The 24,010-nt window shown below is 28.7% G+C and overlaps 1 protein-coding gene across 7 annotated transcripts in view; it reads left to right on the top strand.

The window, feature by feature from the left end:
- LOC130664844 (semaphorin-2A) overlaps window positions 1–8,636 on the top strand; it is a 453,448-nt gene extending 444,812 nt beyond the window's left edge. For all 7 annotated transcript variants that reach the window (XM_057465339.1, XM_057465102.1, XM_057465488.1 and 4 more), the window contains one exon: window positions 748–8,636. In XM_057465339.1, the coding sequence (XP_057321322.1) occupies window positions 748–822 (75 nt within the window). In that variant the 3' untranslated portion in view covers window positions 823–8,636. The remainder of the gene's footprint in view (window positions 1–747) is intronic.
- The last annotated feature ends 15,374 nt before the right edge of the window (window positions 8,637–24,010 follow it).

Raw genomic sequence — 24,010 nt, 5'->3', positions numbered from 1 at the left:
AAGATTTTCGAATGACATACCAGCATTTATATGCGAAAAATTTCTAAAATCTAGTTATCCAGTAGATTTTTTACTTTCCAATTTTTTTTTTCGTTGTGCAGAAAACGTTCCAATCTTCAGGTACACGATTAAGATTAATATGATGGAAAGAAGACTATAAGGTTCCAAAATCATTTCATGCATACAAATAATTCGTGTACCTGAAGATTGGAACGTTTTCTGCACAGCGAAAAAAAAAGAAAAGTAAAAAATCTACTGGATGACTAGATTTCAGAACTTTTTCGCATATAGATGCTGGTATGTCAGCCGAAAATCTTCGGCCAACCCCAACTTCTGGAACTGTACCCCTTAAGCACTCAAATTACATGATTTTTTTCATTTTCGTTGCGCGATGAACGTTATGATCTTCAGGTACATATTAATTCGGCAGAAATAAGAAAACATTAATTTACTAGCTTAGTAACACCGCAATATTTCACACCGGGGTTAAGTAAACTCCGAAATCTAAAGTAATGCCTGAAACAAAAGGTTATGTACACGAAAAACGATATTTAAGGCATAAATACTCTTGTGAACGATATGTAATTCTACTTTGAAATAGTCACTGTACCATAGATCTAAAACTAACTCGGGGTGTGCGATATCCCGATATGGGACTTAGGTTAACTTTACGATTTATAAAAAGGAAATGGTCGTAAAGTACATAGATTTATTAAAAGACGTATTTTTTTAATTTTTTTGTTGCAGCAATGCGCATCAAGACAGAACGATAGCAACCAGAATGTTCACACGAATGAAGTATATGGCACACCACTGGTGTGATCAAACGGTGTGCCAGAGCCTTTATTGAGCAGAGATTACAACACGATGATTCGTACAAATGTCCAGCCAAGTAACGGCGTTTCCGGTGAGATTGGCCTCTGGTGTTACTCACCACTACTGTTTCTGATAGCTCACTACTTCTTTGACACTAGTGTGATGACTGGATTATCGTTCATTGTGTGAATTTGACTAAAGTTAAAAAAAAAAAAAAATACATTGCGAAAGTGTTCTAAAACTTGATTTAAAATACACAATAGTGCCATCACCAATTTTTTTTTACGTCGTGAATAATAAAAAAAATAAACAAAAGTTGTATTAAAAGACTCCAGTGACTGCCTCACGATAATGTGCCATTATTGCTTTTTAATTTTATTTTTATTCAACAAGTAATTTAAATATAATAAATTTTTTCTACATTTATCATTTTTAATTAAATGTAAATAATTAAATTGAAGTTAAAAATAAAATAAATAATTAGCAACATGGCACACTATCGATTATGACGTAACAAATAAACGAGATTTGAATTCGTCTGTCTAAAAATCGAATACATTTACGTTATTTTATTTTTTTTTTTTTTTAACTATTAGAGATTCATATTTATATATATATAAAATATATATATGTATGACAGTGTTCGATCGATTATAGACTTCTGGAGGACCAAGTGACTTAAAAGTCGCCAGTGCCGCATAAATAATTTCGCCTACTACGAAAAAAAAATAAAAAAAAAAAAAAAAAAATTGAAGCAAGTAAAGGTACGAACGTCAAAAGTATTCTCTGTTTTCTCAGACCTGTGATATGGATGGGTAGCCGAGTAAAATCCGTGTTTTATCATTTTTAATGATATCTAAAATTCATGACTAAAATTACCCTGTGTTTATAAGACATAATAATAATTATGTACGTAAATTAACAATTAAGGTAAATAAAAAAAAAATGTTAAGATAAACACGGATAGACTTTTTGAAAAGCAGAAAACAATCATGAAACGTGTATATATTTCGTTTCGTTTTGAGGTGTGTCACGTTATTAAATAGGATATACATTTATAATTTAATAAGTGTTGGTGGCGGACGCTAAAAAATAATATGTATTACGAAGCTGTCCATAATAATTAATTAAATATAAAGTTGCTTGTCGATCGACTGATGATAAGCACGATTAAGTAATAAATAATAGTAATAATACTAATTAATAACAATAATAATAACTAATAATAATATTAATAATAACAATAATAATAATAATAATAATAATAATAATAATAATAATAATAATAATAATAATGATAATAATAATAATAATAATAATAATAATAATAATAATAATAATAATAGTAATGATAACGATAAAGAATAATTGGGTGTGTCTTCACTGCGTCTGTAATTTTAATAAATAAAATGTACAGCCGTACAAAAAAAGTTACATAATGAGATTACCGACGGCTTTTCCGCAAAATAAAAAACACTTTTCGCGCATTTTTCACCGTTGTAATTACAATTATTTTTTTTAATTAAAACTTTAATTTTAATCATTTTTTTAATAATTTTAATTAACCAGTATTTTAAAGGCATTGAGTATTAACAGACGACATAAATATTTTAACGGTTAAAAAAAAATAATTATATATATATTATTTTTAATTACGTAAAATTATATTTGTACTTGACAATTATAATTTTGAATATCGCGCGTGTGTTACAATAGCGAGGGCCAATTTTGTAAAATAACGTCGTAGGGATTCGTGTCGGGGATCCTTCCTTTTACTTTTATTGAGATTATTTTACCCGTGTTTCTGTTTAACTCTATCGTCTTTAGTGAATATAGCAACGGAATATAGTAGATTACTTAATTTGTACACAAAATACACTGCCCTATATTACATGAGATGCTCATAATCTGAAAACCATTTTCTCATACACATGTGTATATATATGTATACATATGCATCCAGTAATTATATTCATTACTTCACTCTAATTCTGTTTCCTTTATCTTTTGTTGTCTCTCCTCTATTTATATTTTTTCTTAATCTCATTCATTACATACTCGCGATCATATTGTACATACGGAATTAAAAAGTCACTTGCAATTTTTAATAGACAACTATAATATTAGTTTATAGGTAATTAGTGTTTGCGTTTATTTTTTATAACCCGAAAGAGTTAATTGATTAGGACGGTAGTCATGATCGTGGTAGGAAATTTTTTTTATTCTTTTGATTATCGGAAAATTAACGGAAGTATCTAGAGAGATTTAAAATTCATTAAACTGTAGAGATGTGAAAAAGTTCTCTATTATCATAAAATTACTTCTAAAAAAAAAGAAAAAGAAAAATGGTTGATAAATGCCTGGATTACTATTTTATGACAGCCTTTTTTTTTACGCAAATTCAAGTTATTATGAAGAAACATGTACATCTACAGTGAAAAAAAAAATATGTGCTGCAAATTACTGTCAGTTCACTAAAACGAGACGTTTTTCACAAAAATATTCGGCGACGTTGAGCCAATGGCAACTTGATGAACTAAATCTAGTTTGCAGCAGAATTTTTTTTCTCAGCATACAAATTGAAAGTATTTATTAGAGAACTTCAATCGTCTATAATAAGACTGGGTCGAAAAAATCGACTATTTTTTTAACGATACTGTGAAAATATTATTTGGGATGACAAAAAAAATTCTCGTGAAAATTTGAGCCCTTAATATTGATATTAGGGGGTTTTTGTCTCATAACTCTTAAACAATGGATATAAACGAAATAGACTTGAATACATTTCTTGTAGGAAATTGAATGCTCTACAAAAAAGGTCTGATTGAAATTTTTTGTCAGACGAACCGTTTCCTTATAATCATGCCTTGAACAGTAGTATGATTTTATAATTTGATTGTTCAGCTTTGAAATTTTGTAATTAATGTAAAAATTAGTTTCCGAAAAAAAGTCAATGAATGTTCTTAAAGGAAATTGAATGCTCTACAAAAAAAGTCTCTTAACAATTTTTGGTAAATTTACTCCTTCGAAAGTTATTCAAGCTTGAGGTTGAGTCAAAACGACTTCAATAACCTTGAATAACTTTTAAAGGAGTGAATTTACCAAAAATTGTAAAGAGACTTTTTTTGTAGAGCATTCAATTTCTTTCAAGAATATTTAATGGCTTTTTTTCGAAAACTGATTTTTACATTAATTACAAAATTTCAGTTGAACAATCAAATTGTAAAATCATATCAACGTTCAAGGCATGATTACAAGGAAACGGTTCATCTGACAAAAAATTTCAATCAGACCTTTTTTGTAGAGCATTTAATTTCCTATAAAAAATGTATTCAAGTCTATTTTGTTTATCTCGATGGTTTGAGAGTTATGAGACAAAAACCCGCTCATTCAAAAAAAAAATCAAAAATTCCGATGATACACCTATTAATATCAATATTAAGGGTTCAAATTTTCACGATAATTTTTTTTTGACGTCCCAAATAATATTTTCACAGTATCGTTAAAAAAATAGTCGATTTTTTCGGCCCAGTCTAGTCTATATATTAATGAAATAAAACGCAAATTCAAATCATGACACTTTTCTATCGGAGTACTAGCGGTTGATTAATTTAAATATAAAAACAAAGTGATAGTATATTATTGCCGTCGGTTTGTAAATATTTCAAAAATATATCATAAACATTCATATTTTTTTTTAATTATTTTTTTTTATTCAAAAACATTTCATTTTTGATATCGACACTGACGATATTATGTATATTTGTATCCTCGCGATGAGTCGGTCACCGCAGGTTATCTGGGCGAATGAAGGGTAATATTGTTTTGTATAAAAAATAAATAAATAAATAAAATAAAATAAAATAAAATAAAATGTAATCTTTAAGCCTCTGTACAAACAAAATAAAATAAAACTAATTTTCATGGCAACTATCGTAAAAAAAAAAAAAAAAACGATTTAGATGAGTCAGCGTGTCGGGAAAAATGATTTTATTTTTTACATCTCTAACTTTGATGAAATTAGGTTTATCTAAAATATATATATTATATATATATAGAGAGAGTAAGAATAATGGGATGTAGAAATAAATCCGTAATGATTATAAATAAAAAAAATAGCACGATCCATAGTCAGTAAATTGCAATATAAAATTGATATGAAGGGAATAAAATAAATGATAATTCTCAAATGAAACATGAGCTTCGACAAGTATTGAATAGTATTATGAATTAAGAATGTAAAATTGAAATAAAATATCAAGTATACAGATAAATAAATAAATAAATAAACAACAGTAATAATAATCATAAAAATATCAGTATTTGTGCATCGGTTTACGAAATTTTGTTTCTCTTTTAAAATTTTTTCATTAAAATTACGATAATACTAGAGATCACTGTACTGATCTGTAGTAATTTTAATCGGACAAAATAATATTGTTAGTATAATTAATTTTTTATTAAATTAATAATAATTTTATATTTTATTGACATAATAATAATTTTTTATATTATATTTATATATTATAACACGAACTGAGAGTTTACGCGTGATATATCTGTGCGCGTATCGCTGATTCGCAAGTAAATATTCACGTGAGCCGCCCGCCAATCACACATTATTAATTATTATTTTAAAAAGTCGACGTAAATATATATAAAAAATTAATAACACGAATTTCGAGACAAGTTAAGAGCAGAAGAATACATAAAAAAATAAATAATAAAGATAATATTTAAAATATTACCTTCTAGCAAAGGTAACAAAGAAGACTATATTGAAAGCGAAGATGCTGGATAAAAATAAGATTTAAGAAAAAATAGTATGGTATATATCTTTGGCCGTAGTTGCCCGAGATGGGATTGGGGAGCATGCCAAAACATGATGGAGTTTTTTTTTCGTTCTATTAAAGATTCTTCTTTGATATACGACACATCAAAAGAAATGTATAGTATGTAAAAAGATTATTAAAAGTATCTTAAGTATCATCTCGGGATTATTGGTGTTACGAGAGTGATTATGGAAAGCAATTTAGGACGAACATAATGTTGTTAGAAATATTATTTTTAAGATTATCAAGTATTGTATATGTTATATCAATATATATGTATGTATATACATATTACTGGGTCAAAAAAATAGATTTTTTTTTTAAATTATACGGGAAATATTGTTTGGGATGACAAAAAAAAAACTGAGTTTGAGGTCTTAATATCGAAATTAACAGCCGCCTCATCGCAATTTTCGATTTAAAATTTAAAGAACGCGGGAAGTTTTTAAAGTTGAGAATTTTATTACTTAGCGAATCAGTGCATTGGAAAAATCAATGGATATTTTTGATAAAAATTGAACGATCTACAAAAAAGGTCTCTTACTATTTTTCGTTAAATCGAATTTTTCAAAAGTTATTTGAGGTTAAAGTTGGATTCATAGAAAATTTTAGTATTATTTGACTTTTCCGGCGAAACTATGCGATTTATTACAAAATGTTACAGGACCTTTTTTGTAGATCGTTAAATTTCCTACAACTTATTTCTTACAAAGTTTCCAAAATTCCTGAAAGCTTTTTAAATATTCGCATTTAAATGTCAATTTGTTACAAGAAATCGCAATTTCTCGCCGATTATGATTACTTTGAAATGCAAATAACTGAAGAACTTTTAGAAATTTCGGAAACTTGATAAAAAATAATTTGTAGGAAATTGAATGATCTACAAAAAAGGGTCTGTAATATTTGGTCATTAGTCTCATAGTTTCGCCGGAAAAGTAAAAAAATCCTAAAATTTACGATAAATTCCACTTAGACTTTTTATAACTTCAAAAATTAATTTGATCAAAAACTAATAACAGACTTTTTTTGTAGAGCATTCAATTTTCGACAAAAACATCTATTGATTTTTCCGATATACTGAGTCGCTAAGTGATAAAATTCAAAACTTTAAAAAAAATTTTCCCTGTTATTTAAGCAGAAAATCGAAAATTGCGAGGCTCGGCTGTCAATTTCGACATTAAGAGCTCAAACTCTAGTATTTTTTTGGTCATCTCGAACAATAATTTTCGTATAATTCAGAAAAAACAAAAATAAATAAATAAATAAATAGTCTACTTTTCTGGCACAGTCTAATATTCATATATATATAGACTCTAATAAATTTTGATGCGCCGAAATACTCGACATGTGACTCTATAGTAAGCCTAAAAAAAATATTAAATAATATTTTCAATGAATTAATTTAATAAATTTTAAGTTATAAAAATAATTATAAATAATAATTATAATATAAGTAAAGAGGATCAATCAACGATTCGAGATTTCGACGTATCAATATATTAAATATTAAATAAAGTGGGTAAAGCTATCTCGGTAAGCATGATAAATTGGATGCATGATAATAATGATTGTTCCCGTAAAAACTAGAGAGAATAATAATAAAATTTAAAAATAAATGAGTTTTTATAATTGACATATTATTATTATTATTATTATTATTATTATTATTATTATTATTATTATCATTATCATTATTATTATTATTATTATAACTTAATTAATATTTTAATTATAATGTACGAAGAGGAATAAATTCTTGACGATACATTAAATATCATTAGAACTAGCCAATGACTGTCTTGCAGTTTCAAAAAAAAAAAAATAAAAAAAAAATCTTCATTAAAATATACATTATGTTTATAATTATTAATTTTTAATTATAAATATAATTATTAATATTAATATACTTTTATTTATATTTTTAATTTTAAAAAGTGACTACGACTGAGATATGATAAGTTTTTGTTACTGACAATCAGTTATTCATTTATTCCTTAATGTTTTAATTTCTTTTATTTAAAAAAGTGATGCCTCGTGACCTAGATAAAAATTTTGAATATAAACCGACGATTACCAGATTAATAATCTATCCATCTTGTGGTAGTCATTCTTCTTCTACTCTTGTCTCAATCATTTTTTCCGCACGCTATTCATTTTTTTCCCGCGCATATTATCAATTTTCATTTTAAATTTAACATAACATATATAGTATGTGAATAGCGAGGAAATGGAGCAGAATAAAAAACCGCCTCGAGCAATTTATCCGAATGTGTAAAATTCAATTTGACAAGAGAATACATATATATGTATATACATATATACATAGATACATATATGAAAAATTTTTCTTTCCACTACTGTTGTTATTATTATTTTTTTTTATTAGATGTAAACAAAATTTTCATATACTATTTGTAATTTTAAAATGTTTTTACTCATAAAACTGAACATAATAAAAATAATAATAACAATAATGAATAATAATAATAATATTGGTAAAATATAAATAATATATAAAATAGTTTATAATTTACAGTGATAATTGCGCGTCTCGTAAGTTAAATTGTATAGTATTTGAGAGTGAAACAAAAAAGAGAATTTTTCAAACGTATGATGAGAGAGTCTATAGAGAAAAAAAAAATAAATAAAAAAATAAATGATTTTTATTATACGAATTATTCTTACGTACCAGTCACGAACTTGTTATGATTCGTGCATGCAAATATATCGTTGGTCACGCGTCGTCACGTGCGTAAACGATATTATCATTAATAATCATCGCTATCCCGATTATCAATTTATGTTTATTATTTTTTTTTTACTTAATGTCATAAGACAACTTCTAGATATTCACCTAAACTTAAAACATCCAATTGCTATTTTTATCAAAACGAAAATAAAAATTTAAAAAAAAAAATATGTTAAAATCTTTAACAGTTATCCATTGTTCACTATTGCTATAATAAAGATTTGCTTTAATAAACTATTGCCAGTGATTACTATTTATTTTTATCTTTATAAACCCTTATTATCATGATAACATGACCTCCGTGATTAAACAACTGAATTCGAACGAATTAAAAATTTTAATTCTGTTATATTCTGTCGAATTCTGCAAAACAGAAGTCAACTGAATTGAAAATTTGAATTTAAATTAAACAGAATAAAATCGATTTAAAAATTTCAAATTCGTTTTAATTCAGTTCAATTCGAATTCAGAACCAGAAATTGGAGAATTATTTTCGAATTAATCAGAATTAAACCGAATAGAATTATTTAAATTCGTTTTAATTTGGACAAATTCTGGTTTTCCTGCCGAATTAGACAGAATTCATTTTTAAGTTAGGTACCGAATTAACAGAATTTATCTTAATTAAATAGAATTAAAAATTTAATTATGTTTAATTCGATCGAATTCAGTTGTTTAATCAGGGCTTGCAGTTTGCAGACAAATACAAATTTTTGGATTTTTTTCAACAAATCAATTACAGGAATAGTTACTTTCGATACATATGCGCAACAGTAGGAATTCTGACGGCATGAAGTGACGTCACAAGTTTGAGGCTATGGGCGCATTCTTATGAACACCGGATATAGTACGAGGTCTTGATGAGAATTTATCCATAACCTCAAACGCGTGCCTTCACTTCAAGTTTGTCAGGGTTCTTACCTTTGAGCATAAAGTATCGAACAAAATTTTTTGTCATATCAACGGCAGAAATTAATTAATGTTTATTTAATTTAAAAACACAAGAATTAAAAACTTTTTAGAGAGAAGTTACTTTTCGATACGAGTTCAAGGTAAGTTAACTAAACAGATTGACAGAAATCGTATAGTTTGCGCCCTCTGCATGTCGGACACAAAAAGTTTACACACGAACGGCCGGACCTCCAATTAAAAAATGATCATAATAACGTCCTAAGGATGGAAACGGAATTCAAAAAATCGATTTTCGATTTTTCGATTAATCGTAATTTTTGTAATTATAAGAATCGATTAATCGTTGTTCACAATCGATTTTAATCGATTTTTTCGGTTATTCTATCATTCAAGCAAACTATTGCATACAATATGATAATTTACTTAAAAGACAAAGATTCAAAACTTATATTTATATTGTAACTTTTATTTCAACATATCCATACTTTTAAGCTATATCAACATACAAGAACAACAATTTAAAATATTCGAAAACAAACACTTAAACCTATTAGATCTAAATGATTTCTCCGTACTTATCGTTTATACTTGACATATTTGTTGATTTGGTGTTTGTTATGAATCACAGGAACTTATTTGGAAATTTTAATTGCAAAAAGCGGTAAAAAAGACTATTAGTACTAAAAAATATGTAGTCATGAGAGAGTTATTAAAAAAATGTAAACAGTGATATGTTACTAGCGATAGGTTATTAGGCATAATCACACGCAGAGAATTTTACGGTATTTTTTGCATCAAAAATTTATAGAAAAATTACTATAGTCATAGTAACATGAGGACATTTTGATCATAGTAACAAATGATACTGTAGAAATTTTTAAAATACATCGAACAGAATTTACAAGGTGCATTGTAATTTTGAAAAAGCAACAGACAAAATTTATACCAACTGCATATTAAATATTCTGATTTAGCCTGGTAAATTTTACTATGCAGTTGGTATGAATTTTACTTGTTGCTTTGTCAAAATTACAATGCACCTTGTGAATTCTGTTCGATGTATTTCAAAAATTTCTACAGTATTGGTAATTTGTACAATAATTCCATACTGTCCTCATGTTACTATGACTATAGTAATTTGTGTATAAATTTTTGATGCAAAAAATACTGTAAAATTCTCTGCGTGAACAGATCTCGTCTTTATATTTTCCATTTGCATGAAAATAGCATCTGCGGACTTTGGTGCGCTGCTGTTGCGACGTCAACCGTACTAAAGTCGGAAGCTTGAAGTCGATTATCAATCGATTTCGATGACGATAGTTCGATTGTAAAAAATCGATTATTTTGAGTGAAAAATCGATTTTCGATTAAAATCGAAGTCGACTTTACCATCCCTATAACGTCCTGGGATCTCAAAACGTCGACATCTGATAAAAACTCAATTTTTGAAAATCGACCTGAAAGCAACAACGTCTCTTTTTTTGAAAATTTTCAGTTTTCATACCGGAAAGTTAAAAGAATGAAAAATACACTCATGTAAAAAATTCAAAAAACTATAAGTGCAATTTTTTTCTAATTTATCATTTTGCAAAAAATTCAAAAAGTAGTAGACGTCGACTAATTATAGTATCGTATTGATGACTATGATTAATTTAATTTAATAATTTTAAGAAGAATATAAATTGAAAAAATTTTCAATTTTTTTTTTAATATTAAAACATACTTTGATGTATTGAATTGAAGATAATATTTACGTTGAAGATAAAATTATGAATTGAAGATTAAAGGTACGTATACATTTGCATTTTTTCTATTTTATAAAATATCTTTATAGCATAAAATCACGCAGATGCTGGATTTCAACTATGAATTTTGATAAAAATATTCTTGAGGTTATCTTCTTGAAAATCGCTTTGGATCATTATTATACTGGTCTATGAATAATATTTAAGAGGAAAGATTTGCATATAATATAATTTTACGTAATGTAAATAGAAACTATTTACAGAAAAAATGTCATGAGATTCTGTCATTCCGAAAGTTATTTGAAAAACTCACTTCGTTAATTCACGAAATGATACTTCTATTGTAGACATATGTCTTGAATAATTGAACATTAACAACGCGTCTATCATTGAGTATTTTAAGCTCTATAGTAAAAATAATTTTTTTTTTGTACATCATTGGGAACATGTGTCATGTTCGGGAACGTTCCCGAAATAATGCTTTTAAATCAAGATGTGCGCGATATCGGTGTCGGTCACTTCGAATCAGATGTATTGTCAAATAAAACTAGGTTGTATTGAATTTTTTGAGGTGTACTTTTAAGTAGCATTTATTTAGTATTTAAAAAAATTATTTGCGTTTTTACAATGACGATGTTTAGGGTAGAGTATTTTACCTAGACAGCAAAATGACGTCTTGATGAATTCTGAATTTCCTATTTATGATTTGGACGTCTTATCAATATCTTAAAGAAGTCTTTAAGAAGTTCTCAAGATGTCGAATGAGCCACCTAGCGAACTCAGTAAGACGTCTTTAAAAAGAGTTCTCAAAAAGTTATTTTTTCTGACTTCGCAAATAAGACTTCAGTATGAACTTACCATGACGTCTTAAGGAGCTTCTAATTTTGACTTTATTTAGAAGTTAAAAAAAGAATAGATTTAGACGTCACAAAACTGATGTCTTATTTATGGAGTCTTCAAAAACTCTTCTTAAAGAGTTCTTAAAAATGACACTTTTAAGATGTCATAATGATTTCTTGAGGACGCCTTCAAAAAGACATCGTAAAGCAGTCATTCCGACTTGAATGCTGTCTGGGTAATTTGGGGGATCGGGAATTTTCGACGGTTATGATACAGTATAGTAATTTCAAAATTTTGTTACGATACAGTCCAAGCTCGTTAAAAGTAACTGTCAGAGGTTGTGGGGGAAAAATTTATTGGTAACATCCAAGAATTAGGCTCCCCCGTGTTAGTTCTCAGCGCATGTCCTATATGTGTGCGTTACATATGTTAATTTTTGCAAGTCGCTGGTTATCAGCAACGATTGAAATGGCGTTAAAAAGACAAATGATCATTGATAACTTTTGTAACTAAATGTCAGTAACGCTTAATCCGAACCCGGGAGTTTCAAAGTCGTAACGAAAAGCCCGATAAGAAGTTGCTTATAACGGTATCACTTCTAACGAGCTTGGGCTGTACTTACATTGCATACTAGACTATATTTCAACCATGTAAAGGTTTCCAAAACCAATTCACCGTGTTCGTGATTTTATGCATCATAAAAAATATATAATAAGAAACAATATAAAGCCGAGGAATCAAAATTTAGTGATCAAAGTTTTGGGAATTTTCTGATGTTCCTTTTTTTTTCTGTGTCTCACTATTGGAAAATCGAGTTAATAGAGCAAACTAAATTTAAATATACGGTTTTCAAAATGTGATATTGAAGATAAGAACTTCTATCGATAAGAACTTTTATAATTTTGGAAAAACGACTCATGTGTGAGCGTAAACTGCTTCAACTTCTATTTTATATCTACATTAACGACAAGATAATAAATGATTCACGTGAGTTCGAGTAACTTCGGGTCGATTTAAAGTACCTATATACTCATGTCTATTCTGCAAAAACGTCATGACTCGTAACATATAATCGATATTGAGACCTATGACGTCATTGCTTACATTTAAAACTAATCGAAATTTGTTACGACGTCATTTAATAAAATACTCTCTTTTTAATTGAGGTTAGTTTTATTGATTAACTGACTACTAGAACGTCTACTCGTCATTTTTTCTGTCTTTATGTAAAGGTCATTACTCTATGACTAAACAGTACAAACTTTATACATACTACAGAAGTACCTAGGGAGCTTATAGCAAACATCAAGTCTCGTTAAATTATTTCATAAAGTTTGACATATAAATCTTTGAACGAACATATTAATTTACATTAATTAATATAGAATAAATTTGATTATTTATTATTTTTTAATTTAGTCTCTGATTAAAGTGGATGAGCGAATAAAAAAAAATAATTATAAAAAAACATTAATTACGCAAACTGATAAAGTAAAGTGGGTGAAAATCTCATAAATATTTCAGTTATGTGAGGGATATCAAATTCCGATAAAATCACCAAAATGGCCAAAGTTTTAATGGAGTTCCAGACACGCTTGCTTAATTAACTATTAACCACTCAACGAATACTAAATTATTCGCAACGTTTTTTCATCTATTAAACAATTTCACGAAGCTAGAAATATATATAGTTTTTTTTTTATTGAAGCATCACATAGAAAAAAGAATAGTGGAAAAATCGTAGTTTCAAATATCAGCTGTCCTACTTCGAAACTGTAAAAATAACAGTATCTAAGACGCAGCAATTATTCAATAATCATTACAGTTTTATATAAGACTTTTTTCAGTCCTTAATAGTGTTTCATTCGTAATTACGTTTCATTCGATTAAAAATACATTAGAAACTGTAAACTTTGTCATCTATAATTGTAACAATACTTATTCTTCCATGTATATCACACTAAAATCGGTGTATACTTGGATGGCTATCTGTTAATTCTAGAAGAGTTTATTATATGGCCTGTTATTTCTACAAACTGCTTGAAGTAGGACAATCTCAATATCTGCGTGATCTGTTTGTCGAAGAGGTAGATGTCAAACGATCGGAGAGATTGGTAGTAAAAAATAATAATATGTTGTTTAAAATTCTAAACTTTGATACAGTGTTTTACGAGCATTCATTTGTCGGTTCAATAATTCATCTCTGGAAAGATCTGCCTCCAGAGATATTAAAATCTAGTAGTCTTGAGGTTTTTAAAAATAAAATGTTTGACTCTCTATTCAATTTAGACTTTAAAAATTGAATTATACAATAAGAGTTAAATCGTCTATTAATATTCCTTCACAAATTGTGATTTTAGGTAATAAAATTACTCTTGTAAACAAACGATATTAATGTATAAAGTTGCTATTTGGCCTGTGCCTTGGCAGTGTTACCAGATGGACTCATCTACTTTCCCCTAAACGCCCGCGTAAAATCCCCTAGATTCAAATAAAATCCCCTAAATTAAATGACTTTGAAATTATCAGACGTCTGATGACTTTTTGAATTTGTTTTTTTTAATAAATAAATTATATAAATATAAATTAAAAATTTGCACGTGAAAAAATTAAAAAAACTTGAAGAACATTTGGGGATAATTTTTTTTTATCAAATTTTATCTCTTAGAAACTTTAAAAATTTATAAAATGTCTGCTGATTTTGATATCATTAAATGAAAGATCTTATAATTAATATTCTAAAGCTTGTTGAAGAATCAATGTACTATATATTGTGTTTAGTATAAAATGTGTTTAATTATGATTAAAAATACATTAAACTCTTATTGTTTTATTAGTTTAAAATTTTTTTCCGAACAAAATAAACCATTTTTAGTACAGGTGATAATAAAGTATGAAAAACATATTTTTATACGAAACTTAGTATAAATAATAAGTTATATTACATTTTATAAATTATTTAATAGTTAAAATCTTTTAAAATTTTTCAATTATTGTTTAAAACTCTAATAAATTATTTAATAGTTAAAATCTTTTAAAATTTTTAAAACATTGTTTAAAACTCTAATAAATTATTTAATTTAAACGAGGACGCTGTTTAACATGTGGACAACGATTATTTGCCATTTTTCTTTTTTTTTTAAAGAAAATATGTTTTTTTTATCTATAATGAAGCATGTTTGTAATTCTCATTGATAATTTATTAAAAAAATTTTAAAAATGTCTGTTCTGAACTGCAATCGTTCTTCGTTTATTCTTTTCAACTTAAATTTAAGGAAATTTGTAATCCCCTGAACAAATCCCCTAAAAAAATGTTTCCCCTAGATTTCCCAACTAGCCGTCTAAAATCCACTAAATTTAGGGGAAAATCCCCCAACCTGGCAACACTGTGCCTTGGCATAAAAATTAATAAATAAATAAAAACATAAAGTTTGATCTGACTTTAGTCTAATTAGATCGTATTTGAACCAATTGGTCTGTCTTTAAATTTAAAAAAAAATTTAAGCTGTTTTTGATCTAAAGACGATCAAAAAGAAACTAATAAAAATAATAGGCAGCAAAAGTCTAAAAAAAAGAAGGTAAAATATTTTGATAAAAAATTGTGATTTAGATATATAGGCGACCAAAACCAGACTAAAAATTATTGAAAACAAGTCTGAAAATAGTCGAAATACTCGATTAGGTTTCACATGTTAATTGAATACAAATAAAAAGTAAAATTGAATAGAAATAACGTAAAATTTATATTTGATTCAAAAGAGATCAAATTTTTCGATCCGAGATCATCAAGACCTTGTTGGAGTAATGTAAGGCATACTGTAATAGGGTATTACCCTACTAGATTCGTGTCAAGTCCTTGTCAAGAACAATTAAAGTATTCCTCAACAAGATATTCACGACGAAATCCATGGCAGGGTCCTACCAGGGTAAAGTGAGGTGTACTTTAATATATAAGACGTCTATTCTTATAACTTTCATGAGTATTAGAAACGCATTCACACGATGAACATTACTGCGTACCCTGACAGAACTTAACTTGCGCAGTGAACCAGCGATTCCTTCTCCTAATTACGTCCTTAGAATGGTGTTGTTCCAAAAATAGAACAGGGCTGGTTTCATCACAGATTAGAGTCTCAGTACATCTTGAATTGATCAGATTATAGTAGTCTGGCGACGGGTGAGTGTAGAGTGGTGATCATGGAAGCCTCTTATATGTAATTATATACTAAAATCTATGCCCTAATGCATACATTGGGTCTCTGGCATCAATGATTAAGCGATGAGATTGCACGTCGGAGATATAGTACAGTTCAATCTCATTATAAAACTAAGTCCGGACGATAGGGGAAAAAATTCTTAGAATTCGGGTTTCCTATTAGCGTGCTCGCTATAAAACTCAATATTTTGTTTTGTACAAGAGAAATTTGTTGTGTTTTCTGCAGACTAAGTTAGTCTTATAATGAGAACCGGATACGAAATGTAAATAAGACGGTTGGAGGGGGGGATGTTCCAGATAATTTTTAACAAATTGAGGAGAAGAATTTTATAACGAGGTTAGGCTGTATTAGGTAATGTGTGTTCTCAAATATGTATTGAAGATAGAAAGTATGTAATTATAACAACTGAGATTTAAAAGGGGTCTGAACTTTTTTCTCTATCACTCTCAAGTCGATGAACGATACTGTCCTTGTTATACTTGCGCAGTAAATGTAAACTTTGTCCGCGTTTTTCTCTTTAACAAATGAACACTTTCGAAAAATGAAAACGTAGATTACTAGATTATTGGAAACGCATCGACGCTCGTTCTTAATTTTGCGTTTAAAGGTTTTGTTTAAGAGAAAAGCTTAGACAAACATTACTTGAGACCCTCCTCAAGTTAGATGATGTACTTTGAACAAATACTATAGAGAAGTTTGGAATATTACAATGGTCACAAAAATTAAGGGATATAAAAAAAATTCCAAGTTTTTGAGCGATTTTCGACATGCTGTAACTCAGTGAAAAATGGTCGTAGAGTAGAAACAAAAAAAGCAAATTGTTGCCTCAAGTTTCTAGTTTTTAGATCTGGACTTCAAATTTTTTCCTCATGCACGGTTCCAGAGTAATCCTAAGAAAACCGACGCAAAACAAATTTTCCAAATTTTTGGTCGTCTTCAAAAAAGTCTATGGGCTTCAATAAATTTTTTTTGATAATCTGACCTTATGACTTTTTTAGTAAATTTTATGCCCTTCAATTTGCCGCCCTTAAAAAGTCTCTACGACGATTTGAGGGCGGCGAGTTATCATTGATCAAATCAAAAAAGTTCATTTTCTTTGACAATCAATAACTTGAGACATATTGGTCGTACAGAGAATAGATTTTTATATCCCTTGATTTTTGTGACCAGTGTATTTAGCGGTTAATTGATAACAAAATAAAAACTTACTGATTTTGTTAAAATATCACCGTAATATCACCAATAAATCATATGCGTAAAAATAAATTGTGTAGCGAAGAACATGACTAAAATGTCGAATATTTAAAATAGTATTTAAAGTTTGTGTTTATGTAGAATAATTTAAATTATCCATTAAATTTATTGGTGAAGATTGGCCGTATTTTATTTTTGACAAAGATTTAAGACTTGCCAATGCCAGGGAACGTCAGTAATTTTCATGAAAGAACGATAGTTGAACATGCATGTCCAAGCCATTTATATTGATCTTAATTACCCTTTAAATAATCTACATATTATAATTATCTGTAATTTGATCTATTATAAAATCACCATAAATAAATTTATGATATTATAAATTATTTTTAAACTTTATTTCGAAATTCCTCAAGCCATTACAAGACATAAATTATCATTTTCTTAATTAATCTGACGCAATCGAATTAAAATTTATGTTATCAAGCTTGTTTGAACTATGTATTAAATTATAATTGTTGGAAATAAATCCCCTCAAAGAGAATTTTAGTTACTCAAGTGTAGTTAGGAGAAGCTTAAGTTCTATAATAACGGATTTATTTCGTGAAACAAGTAGCAGATCATACTGAAGGATTTTTTCGGTCTCATTAAACGAAGCCTTAGAAGATTTAACCTTCAAGAAAAGAATCGTAAGAAAAAAAATACCTTAACAATGTTAGGTAAAAGTAAAGTTCAAAAATATTATCTAGATAGCTGATAATTTCGAGCTCCCCAAGCTTGAAAAGTTTATTTTTCGTATTATTAAAGTCTTGAGATTAAAGAAATCACTGTTGAATGAACGAACTGATTTAGATGATTATTGCAAAACTTAAACGAGCTATTTAATATTAACAGTTGAATGAATTTGAAAACAATCAATAGTATATTACACTACAAGGATAGAAAGTTTGAAGTTCGAGGGCTTCAACAAATGATCCAAGGAGCCCTCGATCATATTTTAAAATACTGGATAACAAATTCTTCCGTCTTTTCAAATATTAGCCAGAATATTAGTGACATGGGACAGAATCTTTGACCCTGTGCCCTTTGACACAATCAAAAAATGCGATTTTGAAAGGAGTGCATAAAAAGCCCATACGAAAAAAATATATATCCGGATATATCCGGGCAAATTTGGAATATGTCGCATTTATGCAACATATATATAAATATATGTCTCATATATACAGATTTGCCCGGATATATATTTTTTTCGTATGGGAGGAGAAATAAAGGCATAAACTGAGTTACCGGGAATTAAAACTTTCAATTTCGATGCAGACAATACGAAAAACATCAAATTTACTTCAATCGGACAAATTAATATTGAGACTAATTCTGTTTTAATTTTCGCTATTTATAAGAAATCTATAGTATATTGCGTGACAAAGGATGAAACGAAACGATTGCAGACCAGGGTGAAGTTGGCTGACATCATCCGCAGTTTGAAATTGTGTTTCTTCCTGTGTAACACATCATATTTTTCATGATTATCTTCGCCATCGGCTCGGGTTGGCAATCATACCCGCGGCTTAAGATGTTCTACTTTCCTCCCTAGGTGTAGAATATACTAGTTTGCGACATTGAACTGAAATTAGCTTGTTTTGACTGGCTGTAGAGACACCAAAACTTCAAGTTTTGATGCTGGTATCATAAAAAAATATTTTAAGTCTTACTATTTTAATCGTGTCTATTTATTTTAAGTTTATGGGTAATATATATCATATATATCTACCATGCTTGACAAACTATTTTATACTTTAAATTTAAATTCATACATAAACTGTAATGTTTAAAGAATACAAAAATACATGTATGACTTAAAACATATATATGAATCAGTGAATTAGTAATCGATTCATTGAACATCAAACGAACTCGACAACGCTAGAGCGAATTAGCAGTTAATCAACTGTAATATTGTTTGTTCACTGATCAACATTTGTCCAGTATAATTTTATTTTTTTGTTTACAATTAAATTGCATGAGTAAACACAGTTTCCATATTTTAAATATCATCCTGAATTGGATATCGGATAGCTTGCAACTGTTTGTAAAAATTATTTTTAAATATATGTAAATTTTATAAGTATATCACTACATCGCTATACATTGAATTATTACCATGATAATAATGATTATTATTTTTTTACAATTATCAGTAATGAATGCTATAAATTAAATATTTGATAAATAGTAGCCATGAAAATAAAATTATTCAGTTGAATAATTTGTTCGTTAAATTATATTCAATTTTAAACGAAAAATTTAATTATAGAATTTGATAATATACCAGTGACATAACGATTGCATAACGTATTTATATACGAATATATAAAAATTCTTATATATATTTGCTGATAAATTGTAACGAAATAACTTACGAGCTATATATTTTTTTGGTTTTAGTAATAGAAAGTATATAATTTCTTACACGATCTATAAAGCCTGTCATAAAATTTCAATTATGATTCATACAGAATTGATTGAAAACTGCTTTTAAAATAGAAAAAAAATTATGGTAACCGCGCCCGTACCAGCTTAAAATTCTTATAAAAATTTGAATACAGATAAATAAATTCAAATGCAAAAAAGCGGCTGAGGCAGCCGTTCGACACGCGCGTAGCTCGGGCGATTATTAAAGTTAAGTAGCATCGAGCATGATTACTACTTGGCTGGGTGACCGCTTAGCCACGCGTCGGGTTCGAACGAAGGTCTCTGACCGTTAGGGGCAGGATGAAGATCCAGTGATCGGTAAAGTGGGAATTTTATCGACCATTGGAGCTTCACCCAAACTGAAACTGTACTGACTAGGTTTTCTCTGTGGTTTTCCTACGCCACTGCACCTCCATTGCAAAAGGGAGGTAGTAGGGCATCACCGTAATGATACAGTACAGTCATAAGCACATGTCGGATCACAGCCGCAAAAATTAAAGAGGCGAGAAAAGTATGTGACAAGGGAGAATTTGAATGTAGCCTTGTAAAACACAATAGTGATACAAGTAAAAATCAAATTATTATTATTATTATTATTAGTTCAAATACAGACCAAATACAGTCTAGTTAGACTACAATCAGATCAAATTTTTCGGCCCAGGCTTCCATAGCCACGTATGGATAAATCCCATAATATGTATGTAATATTCCCATGGTATGGTAATCGTTCCTATGCTTCTATGGTAAACGTTACTAATAATTATGGTAATGATTCCTATAAGACATGAGAAGTCTAATATAATGTGGGAATGAAACCCATAGGGATAAGAATGGTTACTGTAATTAGTGTGAGGCCATTTTTTTAATCGATATTTCAACAAAGCCTGTTACCATATGATATGAGTATCGTTCCTATAATATATAGTAACTGTTACTGTAAATTTCTCTCCGTGTATTATAGACATATAAAATTGTTTTATCAAAATATCAATGAATTATAATTTATATAAATAAAACATGAGAAAAAGACAAAGTGATAAGAAGAAACTCAACTTAATATTCAAATTAACAAAATAATTTAATGTTAGAATAATTTGGAACAGCGGCTGTTTTTTAGTAGAGAACACTCGATGCTTCGCAATCGAGGTGAGCAAAACGAATCTAAATTTAATTTAATGTAAAATTTAAAATGAATAAAATATCTGACTATTTGATTGGAAGCGGTGAGTGAAAATGCAATACTGACAGGTGGGAGTTAAGTGTAAGAGTAAAAAGACCGAGAGAATTGTTCACCGCGGCATGTAACCGCGCTTGGACGCGGCCTCTATACCTGCCCTTGGTAACTCAACCATCGTTGGCCAAACAAATGAATCCACTGATGTGAGTAGAATCATATTAAACCCAAGCTACCGAATGTTAACATTCACTCACACAGATAAATCATGTAATGCTATATATATTTGATGTATAAAACTCACATAAAATTTATATTCAATTATTCCATCATTCTTATCGAACGCTCCGAGTTTTCTGAGCTCGTTCTGTTCCGCCCCATCGGAATCGGAATTGCCAAACTGGAACCCAATTTTCGGGAACGGGATCCGTGAGGATTGGCAGCTGATTCCTGTTGATTTGTCGTCCGCCTGTAGGTCAGTCACGACGACTACGTGATTTTTGAAGTAAAACTAAAAAATAAAAAATAATCAAACTCAAAAATGATCAGTCATAAATTCCACTATTACTAAAAATGTACATTCTTAATTTTTTATTTATGAGTAGTTTTAAAAATAGTAATTTATATATCAAGTGCGATTGTGTACAAGACGCAAGTTATTACGATTGATTACAACGAGCATCTTATACGGAAATGTACTAAAGTTATACATTAGGTTTTGTAAAAAATACTCGAAAAGTACGTCAATGAGTACCTCTAGTCGGCAGGTTACCGGTGTCAAGTTATAAAAGGCGCTTAAAATATAATAAAAAATTTAGCTACTAGATGACTCAATGAGTTACTTCGATATTTTTTCCACGCATGCTACAGTGTATGCAACTAAAAATTATATTTTATATAATCATGCTCAAAGTAAACGTCGTTAAATGCCTAACCTCAGCCTCATAAACTTTTTCATTAAACACTCATCACTTCTGATTGGTCAAATGCAGTGTTTAAACTTTCTTAAAGCATTTGTGCATCCTTCTACCGCGAAATTCGACGAAAACAGGCGTGATATATCCCTACTTTATAATTCAAGCTATCAAAATGTTCAAGATAGGTTACCGGGGTGAACTCACCTTTACCTAAAGCTGCACCACTAGCAAAATAAATTATCTAGATTACACATGCGCATTAAATTGATCGGCTAATGATTGTGGATCGTCATTAACTGATGAATTTGTGTCACCTTAAATTTATAACCTGAACTCTAATTTTATCATAAAGTGATTAAAAGTAAAAATAAATACTACATTTTAGTAAAATCAAATCAAAGGAGGATATTAATTAACCTAAAATTTTAAGACTTGTTAGTTTTATAGTAAAAAAAAAACTTGTTCAAGTTTTTACATTAAATAATACATGTATTAGACTTTTTATTTGGTTGGCTTTCATGTTTATTGATTAATAAAACAAAAATATAAAAAGATTATTTTAATTTCTACTAAATAAATAAGTATTCAATTTCATTTTTAATAATTAAATAAATACCCTGGTGGAAATTTTTCAGACTTTTGTCTGAAAAACTCAGTTCTAGAGTTCTAAAGACTTTTTCAGACAAAAGTCCGAGAAATTTCTACCAGGGTAAACACTTGAGTAATTTTTTATAAATAAATAACTTGAACCAAAAAAAAAAACCATTGATTTCTCTAAAGGCAAATTATTAATATGATCGCGACCGCATGACGCCGACGTTACGCATTTAACGACGTTTTAATTCTGAGGATTCATTATATAAAATATCATAGACAACTAGTGACATCGAGTATAATACTCTTGTTCAGTTGGTAACACTCGCTTCGGTCGTGTTCCCGAACTCCGAACTCGAGTATTATACTCGATAGTACTAGTTATCTAAGGTACTATTTCGCACGGCTGACGTGACAATGTGAACGATTAGGTATCTTTATTACCCGCTGGTTGTGTATAATATTTTTAGCTGCCGACTTTAGGCGCTCAATGGTAGAAATTTCTAGTACGTGTTACAAAAAAAATATAACTCTTTTTCAACCGTTGAAATGATATTATCACATACCTACATAATGTACATGCATTATTCATAAATAGATACACTCGGATATTGTAAAAATTTTATATAAAGTCATGTTAAACATTTTATTAGATTTAAAAATATTAAAAACGAATTTCACAAGTAAATTTAAGAACTTTCTACAAAAGAACCTGAAAATGTGTCTTAATATATTTCTTACTCTACATACATATATATATTGTTGTCTAATAAGAAACTTATTGACACAACTAAGCATGATATTAAACGACATGAATCTACATTAGAAAATTTGAATATTCCCACGAAATAAAATCTCATTTCTCGCAAAGTATAAAATATTCAAACATTTCAGTGTGCTCTACAGCTGAAGTGTTCACACTTTCATACTGTAACATCATTATCTCCTTTGCCCTTCTTGTTTTTTAATACTGCACCCCCAATACCAAAGGAAAATAAAATATAAAAGTAAATATAAAAATATTGAGTAAAAAGTGACGAGTGTTTAAGATGGTCGTAGTGTTTACGCATATTTTGCATTTACTTAAGACTCCGTTTGAACACAGAAGATTACTTTAAATAATATTTTCTCATGCTTCAAAAGTGAAGGCAACTAGTCTACGAGATGACGGTTACGAAGATGAAGACGATGCTTTGATAGACGCACACTGAAAGAGACAGTAATAGGAATTTAAAGATCGGGTACCGCTAGCGGCAATATGCAAAAGAAAATTAGGGTGATGTAGTTTCTATATATATTATATATACATATATATTCAAACCAGAGTTAATGAATATAACGACATGAAAAGCATAAAAATAAATGAATATAAATAAAGTTAATGTAATGAAGTCTGTAGGACAAATAAAATTACACTTGACTTTTGATCGTCATACAAAGCACTTGTGTTAATTAATAGTATGTATTCATTAGTATACATCATAAACATAAATTCGGATTTTAAGGACATTCAGACGACGCATTTTGATGTAGGCAGGTTGAGAT

This window comes from Microplitis mediator, chromosome 1 (assembly GCF_029852145.1).
Source record: "Microplitis mediator isolate UGA2020A chromosome 1, iyMicMedi2.1, whole genome shotgun sequence".
Taxonomy (NCBI): Eukaryota; Metazoa; Arthropoda; class Insecta; order Hymenoptera; family Braconidae; genus Microplitis; species Microplitis mediator.
Note: the sequence above shows the minus strand (reverse complement) of the source record. Positions and strands in the feature narration are given on the sequence as shown.